Source organism: Diorhabda sublineata, chromosome 2, assembly GCF_026230105.1.
Source record: "Diorhabda sublineata isolate icDioSubl1.1 chromosome 2, icDioSubl1.1, whole genome shotgun sequence".
Classification (NCBI taxonomy): domain Eukaryota; kingdom Metazoa; phylum Arthropoda; class Insecta; order Coleoptera; family Chrysomelidae; genus Diorhabda; species Diorhabda sublineata.
Genome location: NC_079475.1, coordinates 36365575 through 36385043, shown reverse-complemented (window position 1 = coordinate 36385043; position 19469 = coordinate 36365575). Strand labels below are relative to the sequence as shown.

The 19469-nt window shown below is 31.9% G+C and overlaps 2 protein-coding genes across 2 annotated transcripts in view; one reads left to right on the top strand and one right to left on the bottom strand.

Moving 5' to 3' along the window:
* Positions 1-19469, bottom strand: part of LOC130453353 (methanethiol oxidase-like) — a 355984-nt gene that overhangs the window by 203184 nt on the left and 133331 nt on the right. The window lies entirely within an intron of this gene.
* On the top strand, positions 14241-17990 carry LOC130440658 (fer3-like protein). Its single transcript, XM_056773920.1, has 2 exons — positions 14241-14565; positions 17743-17990. The coding sequence occupies exons 1-2, from the start codon at positions 14241-14243 to the stop codon at positions 17988-17990; spliced, it is 573 nt and encodes a 190-aa protein (XP_056629898.1).

The window sequence follows — 19469 nt, the reverse complement described above, 5'->3', positions numbered from 1 at the left end:
GAGATAAAATGTCATGATTGGTATTCTAAAAATGCAAATAGATGTTTATTTTGATATTACACTGCTGAATATAATATATTCGGTTATAATTCAAAACCTGTCAAAAATAAACGTTTTCAACAAATTCTAAACGTTGTCAGAGAATAGTTATGCTTAATAATTTATTAGAAATCGATAAAAATCTAACGGTTCTTAATGAAACTTATTATAACATGATGATTTCATCGATGTACCATTGGCGTAAATGATATGTTTGTACGAAAGCTCTTACCCATTCATATTGACAGTATAAGATCTTGATTTAAGAAAGCATTATTGCAGATTCTTTAAATTGACGTTTCCCTCGCTATGTTCGTGGTCGAGTGTGTTATCATTCTATTTCGAATACAAGCTTTCAGAAATTCCGTCCCGTCGACCTTGCGCCCATATGATCCAATTTTATTTTTTACAGTCTTCGTAGCAAACAAACAAATTTGATTTTACCGGTTTCGTGATACTAATTATTTCTCGAATATTATATCTCACTCTCTAGAATACACGACGTCAAGTTCTAACTCTCGGAAATACTACGCTAAAAATTCTTAATCTTGAGAATCCAGCGCAAGGCTTCAAGCTCTAGCTCTCTGTCTGGACTACAGCTCCAACTTCCTGAAATACTGTCTAAGACGTCAAGTTCTAACTTTCTATACCACACCAAACGATGTCAAGTTCCAACTCTCTGGAATACAGCGCACGACATCAAGCTCTAACTCTCTGGAACACAACGCACAACGCTGTTGAGGTGTCAAGCTGAAACTCTCTGGACTACAGTGCAAAACGTTAAATTCTTACTCGCTGGAATACAGAGCACTACGTCAAGTTCTAATCTGATCTCCATAACCCAGAGCAAGGCTTCAAGCTCTAGCTCTCTAGACCACAGCTTCATCTTTCGTAGTACAGTCTAGAATTCAAGTACTAACTTTCTCAACCACACCACACGATACGATGTCAAGCTCCAAATCTCTGCAATACAGCGCACAACGTCAAGTTGAAAATCTCTTAAATACAGTCTAGAATTCAAGTACTAACTTTCTATACCACACCACTCGATGTCAAGCTCTAAATCTCTGGAATACAGCGCACAACGTCAAGTTGAAATTCTCTGAACTACAGACTAGAAGTCAAGTTCTAACTTTCTTTACTATACCACACGATGTCAAGTTCCAGCTCTCTGTAATACAGTGCATGACATCAAGCTCTAACTTCCTGGAATACAGAAACTTCCTTTTTGGAAATTAACAAAATTTGTTCCATTCAAAATACTATAACTAGAAATAATAGTACAATAGCTGTTCAATTTAAACAATTATTGCATGAAGATGAGAGCTTACTGAAAATCATATGAATTTATTACTAGTTGTGCCATCTATAAGTCACCCTACGAACTTTTCAGTACACTTAATTGTAGTACTTTTTCTTGTTTTTCATTTTGAACAAGCAATAGTACAATAGTAAGACTTGCTCTAAATATGTCCAAGCACGAAGTTCCGTATTTTTTTAATCCGGGAGAAGGTAACTTTCATTAAGGTTCTGGGCATTCCATGAAACCAAATAGGCTACCAGCTATTCACAGCTTAGGGATGAACCATAGTGAATACCTCTATACTTTTTTAAGTTCATTAATGGAACAATAGAAAAAAATAATTATTTTTAAATGAAAAATTAATCATTTTAACGTGAAACAACTTTTGCAATGCCAACAAAAAAGAAATCTATTTTTCATTCGAAACATATGTTATAAATTCCAGAAAGTTTATTCATTACAAACCATTCACCACATTGCATTTCATATAACAATATTTAAGATATTATTCACCAACGTATTAAACATTTTTTTCTTATTTCAATTTGACAAATGGTGGTAAATGTAGTGAAACAAGCAGTAAAGAAGAAGAAAAAGATACAAAACTTACAGACTTTCATTGTGGTGAAATAAAATTGAGTAAACTGCTTTAGTGAACAAAAACGACCAAAGCCACTATGTAGCTAGTAATTTCTAACTACCAGGTATTTGGTTCAATAATGTTAGTCCCCTTTCATGAAAGCGACTGCACTTGGTACTTCGATTCTGTCCGCCTCATTAAATTTCTTCAGCAATTTGTAGTTACATTGTTAGTTGGTCGTACCTCCAGAGGCGTAAGAAATGCCTTTACACATACCAACTATTTATTATCTTGGTTTTTTAGATACGGACAATTCCGGAGAAGAAAAGGAACACAAAAAGCCAAAAGTTCATTGACATTCAAAGTAACATAAATGAATATATAATAAAAGTTGATTAAAAGCGAAAAGTGATGAATTTCGATAGCCATCTACTTATACTGTTCCTTTCCATCTCGCCTCAATTTTTTTGTTATGAATCGATTTACAACCTAATCAAAACCAAATATTTCTTATTTATTCAAACAACCCTCTAAATTATCATTTACCGTTTCAAGAGCCTAACCTAAACCAATCTACCATAACCATAATAATTGCTCATTCAGGATTAAATAAACCATTGAATCGATATTCCCATGATGCGACGTAGGAGAGTCGTTTTGACGTTTCTTACCATCATTTCACCTCTTTCTCCTTACTAATCAAATAATCCAAACTTTTTAATTAGCCATTCAGATCTCACCACTCCCGTAAAGTGTCCGTAAAACCATATTATCATTACAAATTGCAACGGGTAGACAGCCGCACGCTTTCTGCCGGCACCGGTCACAATGGTCGAAACTATCGAGTGACAGGTACACAGCTGCACGCCGTCTAACAGCACTGGTCATTTTAAATGTAGTCGAAACTATAAAAGACGGAGAGTGACTTTATTTATTATTGGATAACCATGATCTATGTTCTAGATATTTTTAGATGAAGAAGTTAATTATAACAGAACAAAAGTTTCTAGACCGAAACTATCTATTACTAGATGCTACAGAAAGAAAGTTTGATATTGAAGATAAACGACGAAAGTTACAAGCAATCCAGACTGTAAAGGATGATAAGTAGTCAGATCCCAAAGAGTCAGGTGATTAAAGCATGTGTACAAAATAAATCCGAACAGAATTGCCAAGAGAGCACAAATGAAAGGAGAGGGAATCAGAAGAAGAAATGAATAGAAGTGGTGACATGCAGAGGTACAATAAAGAGTAGAGGAAGAAGAACAAAACAAAGCTTAAAAAGTTTAATTATGAATTATATAATAATAAGATATATAAAATAGAATTACTTCTGTTCTTCAAAATTGTGCAGTAGTAGAAAAATTATAGTATGCAACATGTAGGTAGAATATGGACAATACTAGTGAAATTTGTCATTGAATCCTCGTAAATTAATTTTATACCTGCTCTAAATTCGTGTCTACAAAAAATGTTACCCTCTTTGTTTCATAATCACCGACACCTAACTATTAAAATAGGTTGATTATTTACAGGTGTAACGGAAGAACTACTGTGTTTATGAATAAAACGCGTTCTTAATAATCATTAAATATATTAATTTGATCGCAAGGTGTGCATTTCCACATAATTTATTTGCAACACAATCGAGAATTACTGTAATAATGATTGAAATAAGTATTTGACTGTGTTGCGAAAACTATATTTGTCTATTACTAAGTTGGAATTTCTGAAACCGTTGGTGATATTCATACTGAACACACTGTTTGCACTACCACTACACCAAGATTCACATTTACACTGTAAGCACGCTTCTCCAATTTCAGCACGTTTCACTGTTATCACTCAGGAACGCGGAGCACGACCTTTACCTACCTACTCCACGTTCAGAATTAGTTAAGGGCCCAATATTGTACAATGCAAAAAATATGCACAATCACTTGCCAATTGAAATCAAATCGGTATTATATTTTTCCGCATTTCGCAATAATTTGAGGGCATATTTATAGGAATGTGCCTTCTACTGTGTAAACTAATTTTCTTCATTGTCATTCAAATGAAGAGGAATGGAAATGAGTCAGTTTTGTCGTAGTAGTTGAGGTTAATACATTCGAAATATTCAAAACTATTTTTGTACAACTCAATTCCCATAGTTTCTTTCCACCGTTCAAATCAAAAAAATTTAGTTTAAAATTTTGTTGATATATAGAATTATTCTTTAGTTTTTGTAGAAGGTGCAAAATCGGTGAAGCCCCAGTCTACCTAAGGTCTTATAGCGGTAAAAATTATAATCTCATCGGTGTCTTGTTAATGACGTACCATGAATGGTATATTCTCTATTAAAAAGTTTGAGGATTGGTAAAAAGAGAGTTGACAAATAACAGAGATCTGTATCTTCTAAACCTTGAATTTTATCGAGGGTACCAAGGAGAACCTTTTTGTTAAGAAATTGTCGAAATTGAAATTGGAAAAATTGTCTTTAGATTGTCCCTGTAAAAGTTAAGGATTATTAATCGTTGGGCATGAATCGCTCCTGTCCTTCAGATAGTCATGTAGAATTATTTATTATTTTTGGGACTTTCTTAACAGAAGTATCGGTAACTTTACAAATTCCTAACTTTAATTTTTCCAATTATAACTTATAATTCTATAGAAAAACTATGCATAAGTAATAAATTTACTAATTGGAAATATTTTATGCTTTCCTCTAAACTCTAATGAAGTAAAAGCTACATTCGACTTTAAAAACTAATTAAGATGTTGAATTATTTTTTAGAATTATTCGAAGCGACCCAACTGTAAAGTAATTTGAAGCAGCTTATGAATGTTTATTAGTGCTTACAGAAATATCTGGGCCATATACTCGTATCAGAATTGACAGATGGCATACAGGACCAGATATTTTGGCAAACATTTCTTTTTAATATTATCGTTAGGTTACCTACTTACAATTAGATATAGAAAAAATATCCAATTGATATCCAAATTGAATTAGCTTTTTATTAAAACATTATATTATACAGGGTACGCATAAAGTATGAAAATATGAAGATATCTCATGAGGTATGAGACACAATAAAAAAACTTCCACATTTTTATTTCCGAGGGTTGTTTTTTAGTACTTTTAAATGTTAGGGAGAAAAATATTTAAATATTTTCCTCATTACCTTCTCCACTTCTTCTATTGTATCAAATTTTGAACTGGTAGCTCTGCTGAGAGTTTTTCGGCGATTTGTAACTATCGAAAAAGGGACGGTGTATTTCAAAGGTGGGGTCCGAGGGCACATTCCCCAGTGTAGATTACTCTTTTCTTCTTCCACGAAATCTTATCTAAACATTCTTCTGTTCATTATATCAATTGTTGAAAACTTATCGTGAAAATTGTATGTATTTCTTCCATTTAATGTTGTAGGTTTCAAGCGCTTGACAGTTAATCATACTTATAATTTCGTGGATCCTGATTCCAGTGCAAACACCCAAAACGTGGAGCGAACTGATAGGTTGCATGCGTTAGCTACAGCGATTCATGATTTTCATAGTAAATATAATTGTAAATTATTTTGTAATTGTTGTTAATTCATAATAATAAATAAAACAATTATTAAACAGTAAACTAGCATTATGTATATTTTTTTCCGACTACCCTTTAAAAAAAATGTTTCCCTCGCCTTAACATAACTTATTCTACCCCCTAAAAGGATCTGAAGTGCAGCAAAAAAATTTTGGAATAAGTTTGGGGTGGAGCCCCACTTCTAAATATTTACCCATACTGATAATGATATGAAGCATTGGAAATAATTGGAAGGAGCTAAAAGGGAAAATGTAATAGTAAATCACACATATATTGTACGAACAACCCCAAAACTATACTTCAGTAACATCGAAAAAGAAATTAAGTCAATCGTAAAATTTTAAAAGAAAATATTTAATAAAATAAAGATTTAAGTCAATTCAGGAGAAAAATAACTAAATCCAGTCCTGTTATCGGGTGTCGGATCGTCCTAAGTAATAGTACGAGTATCATCTGATGCGGCAACGGTGGCACGCGACCGAAGTTGTGTCAGGTCAGCCCTATTGTACCCCATTATACCCGATCAAAACCTCGTAACCTATCTCTGATATATGGTAACTATAAACACTTCCGCATGGGTCACCCGACCATCAACAACCCTTCTTTTGTTTTGTTTCTTAGTATCGTGAAAATTCATTCGCGCTTTTTCATCGATTCTTTGTTTTCAATTGATTTAGTTCCTGTTCCATTCATTTAAATTATATTTTGGTGATGTGATCATTATTGTGGATGACTAAAATGAAAAGTTTCATTTAAAAGTGTTGGGATTAAATGGATTATTTCGAAATGTAAGTTAAATATTTTTTACCTTGTAATTTTAGGATTTTTTTAATTGTTGTGCAACGTTTAGTAAATTTTTAATTAGACATTAATATTAATGACGAAACAAATTGTTTTTATGATGTAAAATGTTGTAATTCATATTATATACCTATATATCAAATAATTTATAAAAATACTTCAAAAATTCAAACAAAATACAATAAAGAAATGTTCAAGACATTGTTTTATGTCATGGTACATGAAATAAATAATTTGATTGGTAATAAATATGTTTCACGTTATGAACTATACACAACTTTTAATGAAAAATATTTTTTTTTAAATCAGTTTCTCAGATAATCATTCAAATCAAACACAGTACAGAAATGTTGTTAGAGACACTAAATAATTCAAAAAATATTTTATTAACAATAAACAATAATTAGATAGTTTTTACAAAAAAATTTTCAATTCAAAGCGAATAACGAAACAATCAATTCCCAATTTAAATTAGATCAACTTATATTAATTTGTCCTGTATTTTTGAATGTAATATAGGTTGGAATTCCTCTAATAGTGTGTTACATTTTTATAATAAGGAAAAAAATTAGTTGAAACTTTTATAATTCAAAAACAAAGTAAAGAAATGTAAATGTTTAAACAATGTAAATTATTATTTTCTCAGGTTTCTGATTCTAATTAATATATAAAAAAAACAAAAATTTAATAAAAATTGGGACAATTTTTCGATAAACCAACAGGATGAAGATTGCCTGTCGTTGTCGTTGAATCTGCGAAACTTGCAATTTTGGATTTTGCTTTGCTTTTGCTCGGAGATATATCACACAAAAGAAAATTTTGAATAGATGTTTGAATTAAATATTAATAATCATTTCTAGTTCCAAATAATGAGAAACGTATATACATTTCATTAAGTTATTTCATCAATATAATTTCTCATGTACACCATGAGTCATAGATTTGAATCCAAATTAGGATTACAAATATAAATAAATTGGATAACATTGAATATAAATGAAGAAAATTGGTTAATAAAAATTAGTGCCATCAAAATACTATAAATCAAAATTTTGAAATTATATAATTCCAATAATCAAACGCATCTTCTAAGAGAAATGAAATTAATATTCAACTTTAAATAACTGCGTGTGTCTTAATGATTTGACATACATAAGTTGGATGAGTTTTGTCCCTGTAAGTTATTGTAACACAAATTACATAACGTGAGAATTTTAAAGTAAACACTTCGACCAAGTTTAGTTTCAAACTATCGATATAATTTTCAATAGAATTTTGCAACAAGTTGATATCAAAACAAGACCGAGAAAGTGTATGTTAAATATACAAAAATGAAATTTTTTTCTGGAAAATCATGTCACAAAATCTTATCATAATACTGATTGGAATAATCTATCTCTACTAGCTAAGTAATAACCAAATCTATTATACCGAGAGCAAGGAAACTCCTACTGGACGAGCAAAATCTTTCAAACTTCGGTAGGAGTCGCGAAACTGACATTCAGGTAGCGGATCTCAGTGGTGATCGTGTTTGTGCCTTCAGTCAATCGAATAGAGAAACTATTTGGAAAATTATCACGGAAAACGCGCTTGCACCCTAGAGCTTTGACAATCCGAGAACTTTGTTTACTCGCCGCCTATACAGCTTTCGTTTTGCGTTTATTTATATTCCTACGTCTTAAAGTATATATATATTGTGCTAATTATTGTTTCACTTTCTTCTGCGACTCCGTATTTGGAAAGCTTCAGCAGCAAATAATCATGTAACCAACCCAGAAGTACAAGTCAAATCTGTTCTACTGACTTCAGCATTTTCATAATCACCATAGTGAACCTTAGAGTGTTTTATTTTTTCACTACTGTCTGGAAAAAGTGGATTCATACCACGATAAGCGCACGGGGCAACCCTATACCTGAACTTAAGCGTCAAACCAGCAAATAACGACGAGAAAATGTAACTCTAATTTTCGATAAACTCAGAATTGATAGAGCTACATTTTCTTAGAGAAAATTCTGATACTAAAACAACTTCTACGGTGAAAATATTCAAGGCCATGACAAAAGTTGGAATCAACACAGATAGGCTTAAATGTCAATATATTCTATTATTCCACCACCCTCGTCTGGAATTAGAGCATCCTAGAGCTGGGTTACATACCAGAAACATGGAGAACAGCAATACCTTTATTACGAAAATAGAAAAAAGCCAAAATCGTGGGAAGGCTTGAGAGTACATAACGAATTAGGCAACAGCAATATAGTTACCCTTTTGGGCTCAATCTGGGAAAGCTAGAAATTAGAACCAATACAGTTATAAGAAGTTGATAGAAAAGAAACTGGGGAAAAAAAGGGATTGATCGTACTACGTGAAGAGACCATTTTATTGCGTACGGGACGCTCCAAAAAGAATATAAAAAAATCACAAACAGTAAGGTATGGTGACCTTGAAAGCTTGTGATCGTGGAATCGTTAGGGTGACTTTGAGGGAGATTTCGCTCTTGCTGTATAATTTGGCATCATTGTTAGTCCAAAGACACCAACCAAAAAAGTAGATAGTAATATATTGTATTTGCCATCTTTTTTATTTGAAACTTTTTCTGTATAACTCATAGGTTTCCAATAAAATTTATAGGAAATTTTACGCTCTACAATTCAGTTACCACAATTTTTAATTCATTCATAATTCATTCATAATTAACTAAATATTTAGGAAAAACCATATTGAAAAAAGTTTGTAGCGCTATAATTAAAAATCTATGCGTTATACAAAAAAAAGTTTTAAATGAAAAAGATGGATAATATTATTATCTACAATAATGATCTTCACAATTTTTGTCGTACAATGCGCGGTTCGCGAGAAATTTAATAAAACGTGTTTTTCAAGATGGCGACTGAAGTGAAGCCCTTTCCATGACGCTCACTTGGATTTACATTCAGGGGTCACCCCTGAACATATTCAAAAAAAAATACCTGATCCTATACGTTTTTTATAAAAAAAAACCGGCACATCATGCAAAGCTTTTAATAATTGGAATCTGTACGATTCTCAACGTTAACTTCCAGACAGATGTCGAAAGAATGTTACAATCGATGACACAATGATTTGCCTTGTCACTAAATTACTTATAGTATCTTCTTAAACGCTGAGTTGTAGGAGGATTAACACCATATGTGGTACGAAATTCATGTTGCACAGAAATCACAAATAGCATCTTGCAAGGCATACAATACAAAACGCTTTTTCTTATACAAATGTCTTTTTGACAGCTTCTGAGCTAGGCACTATTGCTATCTAGCACAAACCTCCTAAAACTCCTTATTTCTAATAGTATATATTCGGTCACATCGGATTCACAGCTACCATAGCTGAACCGGTAAATTCCTATTCCTTTTATATTTTCCGAAAAATTTTGAACCTGACATCTGTTATGTCCAGTTATGTCTCAACTCCAGAAAGGTCGTATGGGTCTTTCGAAAATCCAGTCAAAAAGTTAAAATTTTTTGGTATCTTAGTCCTAACAAAAGAGCTTTCGCCGATATTAATATTCACGGATTCTATGAATTGAAAACCTGAATTCATTCCTGAAATTTGTAGACTTGAAAGTAGAGAAAGTGGAGTAAGCGTTTTTACAATTTACAACATGTAAACACGAATAGTTTTGAGTGAGTGGATCAAGCGTTGTTAAGAGGAGGTATGGATGGTTGTCTGCCTAATAGAATACTAAAGTAGAATTGTTGTAATCCAAACAAATTTGATTGTAATAGATAGTAGATATAAATCAGCTTTTCGGATTTGCTGTAGCCATTTTAGATAAATCTGATTCTCAATATGTTCTTTAATATTTATTGAATGTATTTATTAAATGTTCTAAACCGTTCCTAAAAAAATGCAATTTTTAAATATAATAAATTATCTCTTCCTCACTCAACTAACTGATAAGGATAGAGTTAAAGGAAAACACAAGAAAATAAGGAACTTAGCACTTCAGGCAATCTGAAGTTCCTCTTCCTCGAAGAACATAGATATTAAAATACAAAGTCGATTCTTTTACCTCACTTTGTGTAAAATTTATGATCGCCCGAATCCTATTGACTGCGCCATTATATATTTAACTTTCGAAACTTTATTTTTAAAAAACACAAAAAATACCATTTATAATTTTACAAATACGGAATAAATTTTAGTTAATTCAATCATTGAGATTAATTAGATTCATTCGGTATTTGTAAAATTAAAAATTGTAAATTTTTCTGAAAATAAAGTTAAACATAATTCGCTAGTAATACTATACAATGAGCAAATCTAAAACTATTAGCAAAAAATCACAAATTGAAAAACTGTTATTTCATCGTAATATTTTTTATTTAAAACTAGATAATATAAGATGAAAAAACTAAAAAAATATGTATTAAATTATTCATTGCTTCATGACATTTATGTGTTGATAGATTAGATATTGCTTAATTGTGGAATTAGGTACTAAAAATTGGTGATAGTGACGAATTTAAATTTCGTATGGAGTTCAATTAACTATTTCGAAATTATGGGCCAAATGAAGAAACATTATGATAATTGCCTGTTTATAAACTGTAGAGCGATGTGCAAAATCCTTCATAGGAATTATTAACATTATTTTTTATAACGGCTTCAAAAATTTCAGATTTCGAAATAATTATTTTTCTGTTTACAACTTATTACACATGTTAATAATAACCAAACAATATAAAGAAAAATAAAAACGCGCTTTCAAAGCACATAAAACTAATAAATTAAAAATGACTTAATAATAAGCTTAAAACAAAAATAAATAGAGGCACTTAACAAAAAAAATTTTTAAAAACTTTTATCACCTATATGTCATCCGTCAAAGTTAGGAACACAGAGTAATCGACCTGCAGAGTAGACAATCGATGGTTTCGTTTGTGAGAACTAGCTAACAGTGGATGGTATCAAACTGATCTTATAAAATTTAACTAAATGACTACTCGGAAACTATAACTCGGATTCAGACAGATGTTCATGGGAATTAATAGTACACCGTCTTTTAAGAATAAATTTCTAAAGTTCAAAGAACCAGAGACAAATGAAATAACGCATCGGCTGGTAGCATTCACCTACTTGCAAATCAACGTAGAAAGAATCATATCATACGATCACGACCCGATTAATTTGATCAGTTCCCGAACAACAATTAACGTAAATCGGGTTAAATCGATCTTAGTTTTCGAAAAGTCCTTACATTCTATGTTTCGAATAATTAAAAATGTGTAATATCTTATTATATTAATAATTTACATAACTATTAATCTTCTAGAAACTTTTTGACACCTATATGTCATCCGTCAAAGTTAGGAACACAGAGTAATCGACCTGCAGAGTAGACAATCGATGGTTTCGTTTGTGAGAACTAGCTAACAGTGGATGGTATCAAACTGATCTTATAAAATTTAACTAAATGACTACTCGGAAACTATAACTCAGATTCAGACAGATGTTCATGGGAATTAATAGTACACCGTCTTTTAAGAAGAATAAATTTCTAAAGTTCAAAGAACCAGAGACAAATGAAATAACGCATCGGCTGGTAGCATTCACCTACTTGCAAATCAACGTAGAAAGGATCATATCATATGATCACGACCCGATTAATTTGATCAGTTCCTGAACAACAATTAACGTAAATCGGGTTAAATCGATCTTAGTTTTCGAAAAGTCCTTACATTCTATGTTTCAAATAATTAAAAATGTGTAATATCTTATTATATTAATAATTTACATAACTATTAATCTTCTAGAAACTTTTTGACACCTATATGTCATCCGTCAAAGTTAGGAACACAGAGTAATCGACCTGCAGAGTAGACAATCGATGGTTTCGTTTGTGAGAACTAGCTAACAGTGGATGGTATCAAACTGATCTTATAAAATTTAACTAAATGACTACTCGGAAACTATAACTCAGATTCAGACAGATGTTCATGGGAATTAATAGTACACCGTCTTTTAAGAAGAATAAATTTCTAAAGTTCAAAGAACCAGAGACAAATGAAATAACGCATCGGCTGGTAGCATTCACCTACTTGCAAATCAACGTAGAAAGGATCATATCATACGATCACGACCCGATTAATTTGATCAGTTCCCGAACAACAATTAACGTAAATCGGGTTAAATCGATCTTAGTTTTCGAAAAGTCCTTACATTCTATGTTACGAATAATTAAAAATGTGAAATATCTTATTATATTAATAATTTACATAATTATTAATCTTCTAGAAACTTTTGACACCCATATGTCATCCGTCAAAGTTAGGAACACAAAATTATCGACCTGTAGAGTAGGCGGTCGGTGGTCTCGTTTGTTAGTGAAACTAATATTATTGTGAAAAAAGCGTGGGGCGCTTTGTTCCATATTTTTCGTACATCGAGCATAATATAATTTATTAAATTTAGTGGTTATAGTTATTTTTAACTTTGGTTCCCTGTATACAAATTTAATAAGTTTTTTAAATCAAACGTTACGACCGGAACGGTGTGAATGGGCGGACAAATACTATTTTTTCATGTAAAAGGCTACTTCTTGTAGTTATGATTACTCTATTTTACCGCAAATTGACGAATAACTAGATGGTATTTGCCATAATTATTATTTTTTCTGTCGCGTATACCTATTTGATATGTCCCGTCCATGTCGCGCCGCCGCTACCTCATAAGCATATTTTTTCTATGGCTCGTTTAACCGTGTTTACATCCCGCGTTTTTTTTTTTCAATTGATACCACCCTCGTATAATGGCTTCTCTGCTTATATACATACATCTCGTCGAAACTTGAATTGAGTCGTAACTTTACTGTTGGTAAGGTTGTATAGTGCTTAGTTTCCAACACGGAGATCTGAAGATCGAAACCTCTGTTGAACGATTGTTTTTTAAATAATGTACTTGCTCTTAGTCCAAAGAAGAGTTACAAAAAAACTCATAAACCCGCATATAGGTGAACCCAATAAATGCTAATGTTTATTAGGAAAGTTTATGCTGTTTCCAAATTATTTTCAGTCATTATGAGATTAAAACTTAAGCATTGAGGCTGCCTAAGATTTATTTTTATCATAAAGCATTTGTAGTTCTTTACGCCTACCAGGACCTCTTAATGACTGGAATTCTGCTATTACGCTACTCCCTTTGTCGCCAAATATTTCCCATCAGGAGTTAATGGAAGTATGGTTGTTCTGCCGTTAAAGTTTTCTCTCTTTCAGTTTCCGCTATGCGAAAAAATTATCTCACAATTTTATTATTGTCGGGAATACTTTCCACATGTTAGACATAGATAAACGCATTTTTGCAGGCAGTGTAACATCTTTTTTATGCCTTTAAGTCGTGGAAGTCTAGCTTAAAATATCTTGGCGTCCCGCCAAAATGTTTCTTTAATTTAGGAAAGGGAAGAAAATCACTGGGGACAAACTATGGGCTGAAATCAGTTGTGACACTGACGGTGTGCGGTCGCGTGTTATCCTAATGGAGACGCACTCCATTTGTGTGAGCATACACCTCAGACAGTTGGGAATGAATGTCCACTGAAGAAACTTTTTTTGGACGCAAAAAACAAATTACTGGGACGGGAGCTGGGAGACAGGAAGCTACTCACCAATCTCGCGAAATCCTCCTTAAGAAGCTTATTTTAATGGAAACTCTCGTAGCTCCAAAATAAGTTGAGATGTCCGAGTGATAATGCGAGATTTGACATAACCCAAATGTTACTTTGAAATATTTTCAAAAAATGCTGTTCTTTTTTTAGAAGTTTAGTTTCTGAAATGAAAATTTCGCTGTAATGCACTATTATCGACTCAACATACATTTCTTTTATCAAGGAAACAAATATTTGTCAATATTTTTGTTTTATTTTTTAGTTAAATGTATTCAACCACATGTAGTCATCTAACATCCACAAATGGACATAATAAAATATTACAACCGATACCAACCGTCATGGTCGGACCAATATCCAACAACTTCCTATTTTTCCCAATTAGAAACAGAAAAAACTGTCTCACATCAACACCGACAGAAAGAGCCTCAAGAAATTTACGACACCAACACTTACGACAGTTTCGTATCGACGAGCAACGATTTTGTGGACTTAACATCGTTAACGGAAGAAGAAAAAGCTCATTACGGTAATTTCAATTTTTTTACATTGAAGAGAAGTGAGTTTAACAACGATGATGAAAAAAGAACCACCGTGGTACTTCATCAGGATAGGAGGAGCTCAAGAGGTACGTGACTGCTGTCAAAGATGGCACCTTTGATTGGTTTAAACTTGAATTTATTGAAAATGTAGAAGGCGCCAATTAGTTCAGATCTTTTTAAGTACCGCTTTTGCCTAGAAGTTGCTTGTTACTATTAAGCCATTGTTTAATAATACAAAGAAGTTGGTAATAGGAATGAATACAACAGTAACGTGTCTAGAATTCGTAATCCTAATGAATATCTTCATTTATAATTGAATCGGGTACTTGTATAACACAAGTATTATAATTTAAATCTCAACGCACTTCATAACTGCACCACTATAGCGTAATTAAATTTTTAGAATACTATGAGGAACCAACTCATTCATTAGTACTTAAAAAATTTTGCTTTTCTAGGTTATATCAGTGAAGTCAGCGCATTACCTAATTGTTTTGTTTGGTTTTTAAGTAGTTTTTGATAAAATGCTTCTAAATATTAATTTTTTTATATATTTCCATGAACTATAAGATGGATTTAGATATTTTCTTTTGTTTATTAATGCGAAAGTTAACTAAAGATGGTAAAAATGCAAGAAAATTTTGAGTTTCATAGCTTTGTTCTACCCGAGAAATATAAAATTAATAGCTTTTCCAACTTTTCACTTTCAGGCAGATCTTTTTATATCTTTTTCTTGTAAATGGGTCTCTTTTGACAAAAAATTAATTAAAAAAACTGGTAGAAATTGACGTTTCGACCTTAAAAATGTGCATAATAATATCAATCAATATATCACCTACTGAAAGAATATCAAAATAAAAATCTGTTTCAACCAAAAAAAAACAATTTTTATTTAGTTGTTACATTTCAATAGCATACAGCAGCCAACAATTCAATTAATCATAGTTTAATTAAAATTAATAAAACAGAACATTTTATTTTACTCAAATTATTGTCTTTTTTATTATTGACATCTTTCTCGTTCCTATGTACGTAAACCATTTCTCAAAATCCTGTTTTCTTATATTTTGTAATTACTTCTCAACACCAAAACGTGAAATATTTTTCCTACTACATGTACAAAGACTTTCGAAACAACTTTTCAATTAATTCAATAAATATGATATTAGCATAATAAAGGACATAATATTTTATCAATATATCTCAAATAAAATCTAAAATACCCAAAAACAAAACAAAAAGTTATTTAATAAGTACCTTGTATTGCTTGTGACGCTATTTACATAGGTCAAACATCTCATTGTTTAGAAAATATCTTGAAAGGTTCATCATTACCATAAAAAAATAAGGAGATTCATCAAAATAAAAAACAAGGGAAATTAGAATCATTACTTTTTGAAATCTCCTCCATATTTGTTCATTTTTCTTTCAAAATTTATGATATTGTACTTATAGTATAACAACATATGCTGCTCAATAAATAAGACGATTCAAAAGACACAAACTAAATAATTCAAAAAAACAGCAAAGTTTAAAAAACCTACAAACCACAATACAAGCTCTAGTACATTAGAAAAAAATAGCTGAAAGCATAAAAAGGTCGAACTTAAACTGAAGTAAACAAAACATAAACTCGAAATGCGAACTTTTTCCTAAGTATTGTCCTCTCTATGGTTAGTAGATTTTCCTAAAATATTGGAATTTTGTTCTTTACTCTCCTTTTCATATTGAGTTTAATTTGATACTGAAACTAGAAGTAAGTTCTGTTTTGTTAACCAACTTTACAGAAAACTCCAAAATCCTTGAAACTCACCTTGTTTTCAGAACAACAATGTGGACATTAATGGACTCACGTAATTATAGCTTGAAATGAAAATTGAATATTTGAACTTCAAAATGATATATTCTACATACTTAAGGACATAATTACTACCTTGAGGTCGCCTTGAAAGTTTTTCAACAAAACATTTTCTTCAAAATTTGTTACAACTAAGTTTTTAATTCTCATAAATGTGGAACACAGCTATACTTGTTTCACTCGTGAATGTTCTGTCAGAATCACTATCATCAAGTAGCACTAAATGGAGTATTGTCACGAGATTGTTATATTTTTAACTACTAATTCCTTCATTGTCATTCAAATGGTGGTTTTGAGGTTAACACATTTGAAATTTTCAAAACTAGTTCCGTAGAACTACAATACCATAATTTTTTTCCGCTGTTGAAGTCATACAGTTGTTGATATCAAAAAGAATTCTTCATTACTCCTAAATTTCTTTGAAAGTAAAATTATTGTATAACTTTCGTGGAAACTAAAAAATCAATTAAGTCCTCCACATTCATTATTTTTTCGATAAATGACGCCTTCTTCATACAGTTAGCTATAAAATGTTCTCAATCTTCTGAGAAAGAGAACCGAAAATTTTTATTGGTTGAAATTAGCCCTAATAGATGTTTCACAACTTTGTTTTTACTGCCGTTCCGTTTCATTTTTAAGAGATTTTGCACTTCAAATTAATTAAGACTTGTTTTGCAAAGACTGGGTAAATATCAAATGTCTTTTTAGTGATATACAACGGATAGTATATTCCTTACTCAAAAAATAAGGTTTTGGAAGATTGGTAAAAGAAGAGTTGACAAATGACAGATGTCTGAACCGTAATATATCATATATGTAATACTTCTTCACTGACAGTTTCTATAGTTTTCTCTATCCTCCGAGGTTCCAACTCGGTTCTGCGCATTCTCAAACATGCGCAGTATAGATAAAGTGTCTCGACGAGAGAGAAAATGAATATTGTCGGCACCGTAGCGTAGGGACGTTTTTTCTCGTACCAACTGTCCATATAGAGGTATTACATATATGAAAAATATGTCCCCGTTATAATAAAAAGTGACGTGTTTCAATATTATTCCATTGAAATCTAATATATACCGCCAAATTCACGTTGTTTTCTGTACCTACTCTGTACATCAAATCTACAAATTATATTATCGAAACATAACATTGACATGCACATAAAACGAAAAAACTTCCAAATAAAAAATTAAGTTGTTTTATATAAAACGGTAATTTAATAGCAACAAACATAAATAAGCTTATTTCAAACAGATCAAAATGAATAATCAAGAAACGAACGACCCGAGCTTAACGCTTAACAGTTATACCTCAATTTTGTTTTTACTTATATATACGTTGGGATTTGTTATGTATCAGTTATTTATCGTTATTGTCTCATAAAATGTTCGATTCTTAATTTTAGGTCGACGAAAAATTTTGATACGAGACCGTCCAACTTCACCTACCATAATGAAAAAAAGAAGATTAGCCGCAAATGCCAGAGAACGAAGAAGAATGAATGGATTAAATGAAGCGTTCGACAGATTAAGAGAAGTCATACCTAGTCTAGATGCAGAGCACAAACTTAGCAAATTCGAAACCCTCCAAATGGCGCAAACGTATATTTCTGCATTGAGGGAATTATTAGAACGGAGTAACCTTGAAAGATAGTATTTTGTACAAATCTTTTTTTGTAAATCTAGTCTAATAAGAACTTATGGAAAATATTTGGAGCAAATAGGTAGTTCAGTAGTAACAAATTTTTACTATTCTTACACTATTACATTGTAATCCGAAGTTTTCCTAGTTCTATAGCTGTGCGATCAAAAGATAAAGTAAAATTGTCAATGACCCATTGGCAGAAGAAATTTTTAAAGCAATTGAATTGTCAATTGACAGTTATATTACTGTAGAACTGTAATTTTTATAAAGACTAATTTTCGATCAATGGTTATTAGCTTCATTCCACAATTCACGCTGTTTTAATAAAAAAGAAGTTAATAAAAATAATACTGTTAGGTTACGTGCTAAGACGAAAATTCAAGCTAATTCTGAAAGCGTCATTTGAAGGCTTGAACACTTTGGTCACAACACCATCACCAATCTTCAAACTATAGAAACCCAAGCAATCGATCGAAAACACTGCACCGTTGCCCTCTTCATGAATGTCTTGAATGTTTCTGACGCTTCTGACTATCCGTCTGCCATATCAAATTGATATTTTTACATCTCACTTACCGTTCCATACGTATCAAATTCGACTGATGCTTATCTCAACCGCTCACTTCCCTCACTGACTTCCAACAAGACCTCATACCAGTCCCTTATCTATGAATTAATAATAAGGATGATATACCAGACCCTCATAACCCCTTATAGGGTGATTCCAGTTATTAAAAAAATTCCAGGCATCGTTTTGAACTATCATCAAACACCAACTGAGAAGGCTTTTATCTTGAGAGCAGTTAATCGTCAAGCAACAGCCAAGTTAGCTTCAGACACAACTTTTATATTAATATTGGCATAATCCCGATCCTGAGCCGTCTGAATGACCTCCAATTCCATCCAGTTGTCCATTAGCCATTTTACTGTAACCTTTCCTTAACCCAGCAAAATCTCAGCCCTACTGAAAAAAACTTTTCTATATCATTTCATAGAACCGTCCGAAATTACAATAATTCCGTTAAGAACCCAACGAAACAATTAACTATTCTGACTTAACTTCGATTGAGTGTTCATTCAGCCATTAAAACGATTAGTACTTCCAAATGTGTATTTATAATACTATACGTTTCATTCGCCTGTTCATACCATAGATCACCTATATTTAGATGATTTACAACAATGTATAAGGCAGTGTTTCCCGACGTGAAACCCACGCCCCACAGGGAGGCAATTCTCAAATGGGACTCGACACGAATTTCACTTCGCTCCGGGCCATTTAAATGCAATGCAAGATTTCGTTATCAACTCAATTTTTGGGTATAGACAGGACTTTGGTTTTACGATTTCAATGTATCAACTGGGATTTTTGACGTCGTCAATTAAACCCGCGGGGAATCCCGGACGTTTTAAAATATTGCTAAACAACGTACATGTTTTACAGTATTCAGTTGTGATGTAATTTTCATGGTATAATCTAAACAATCC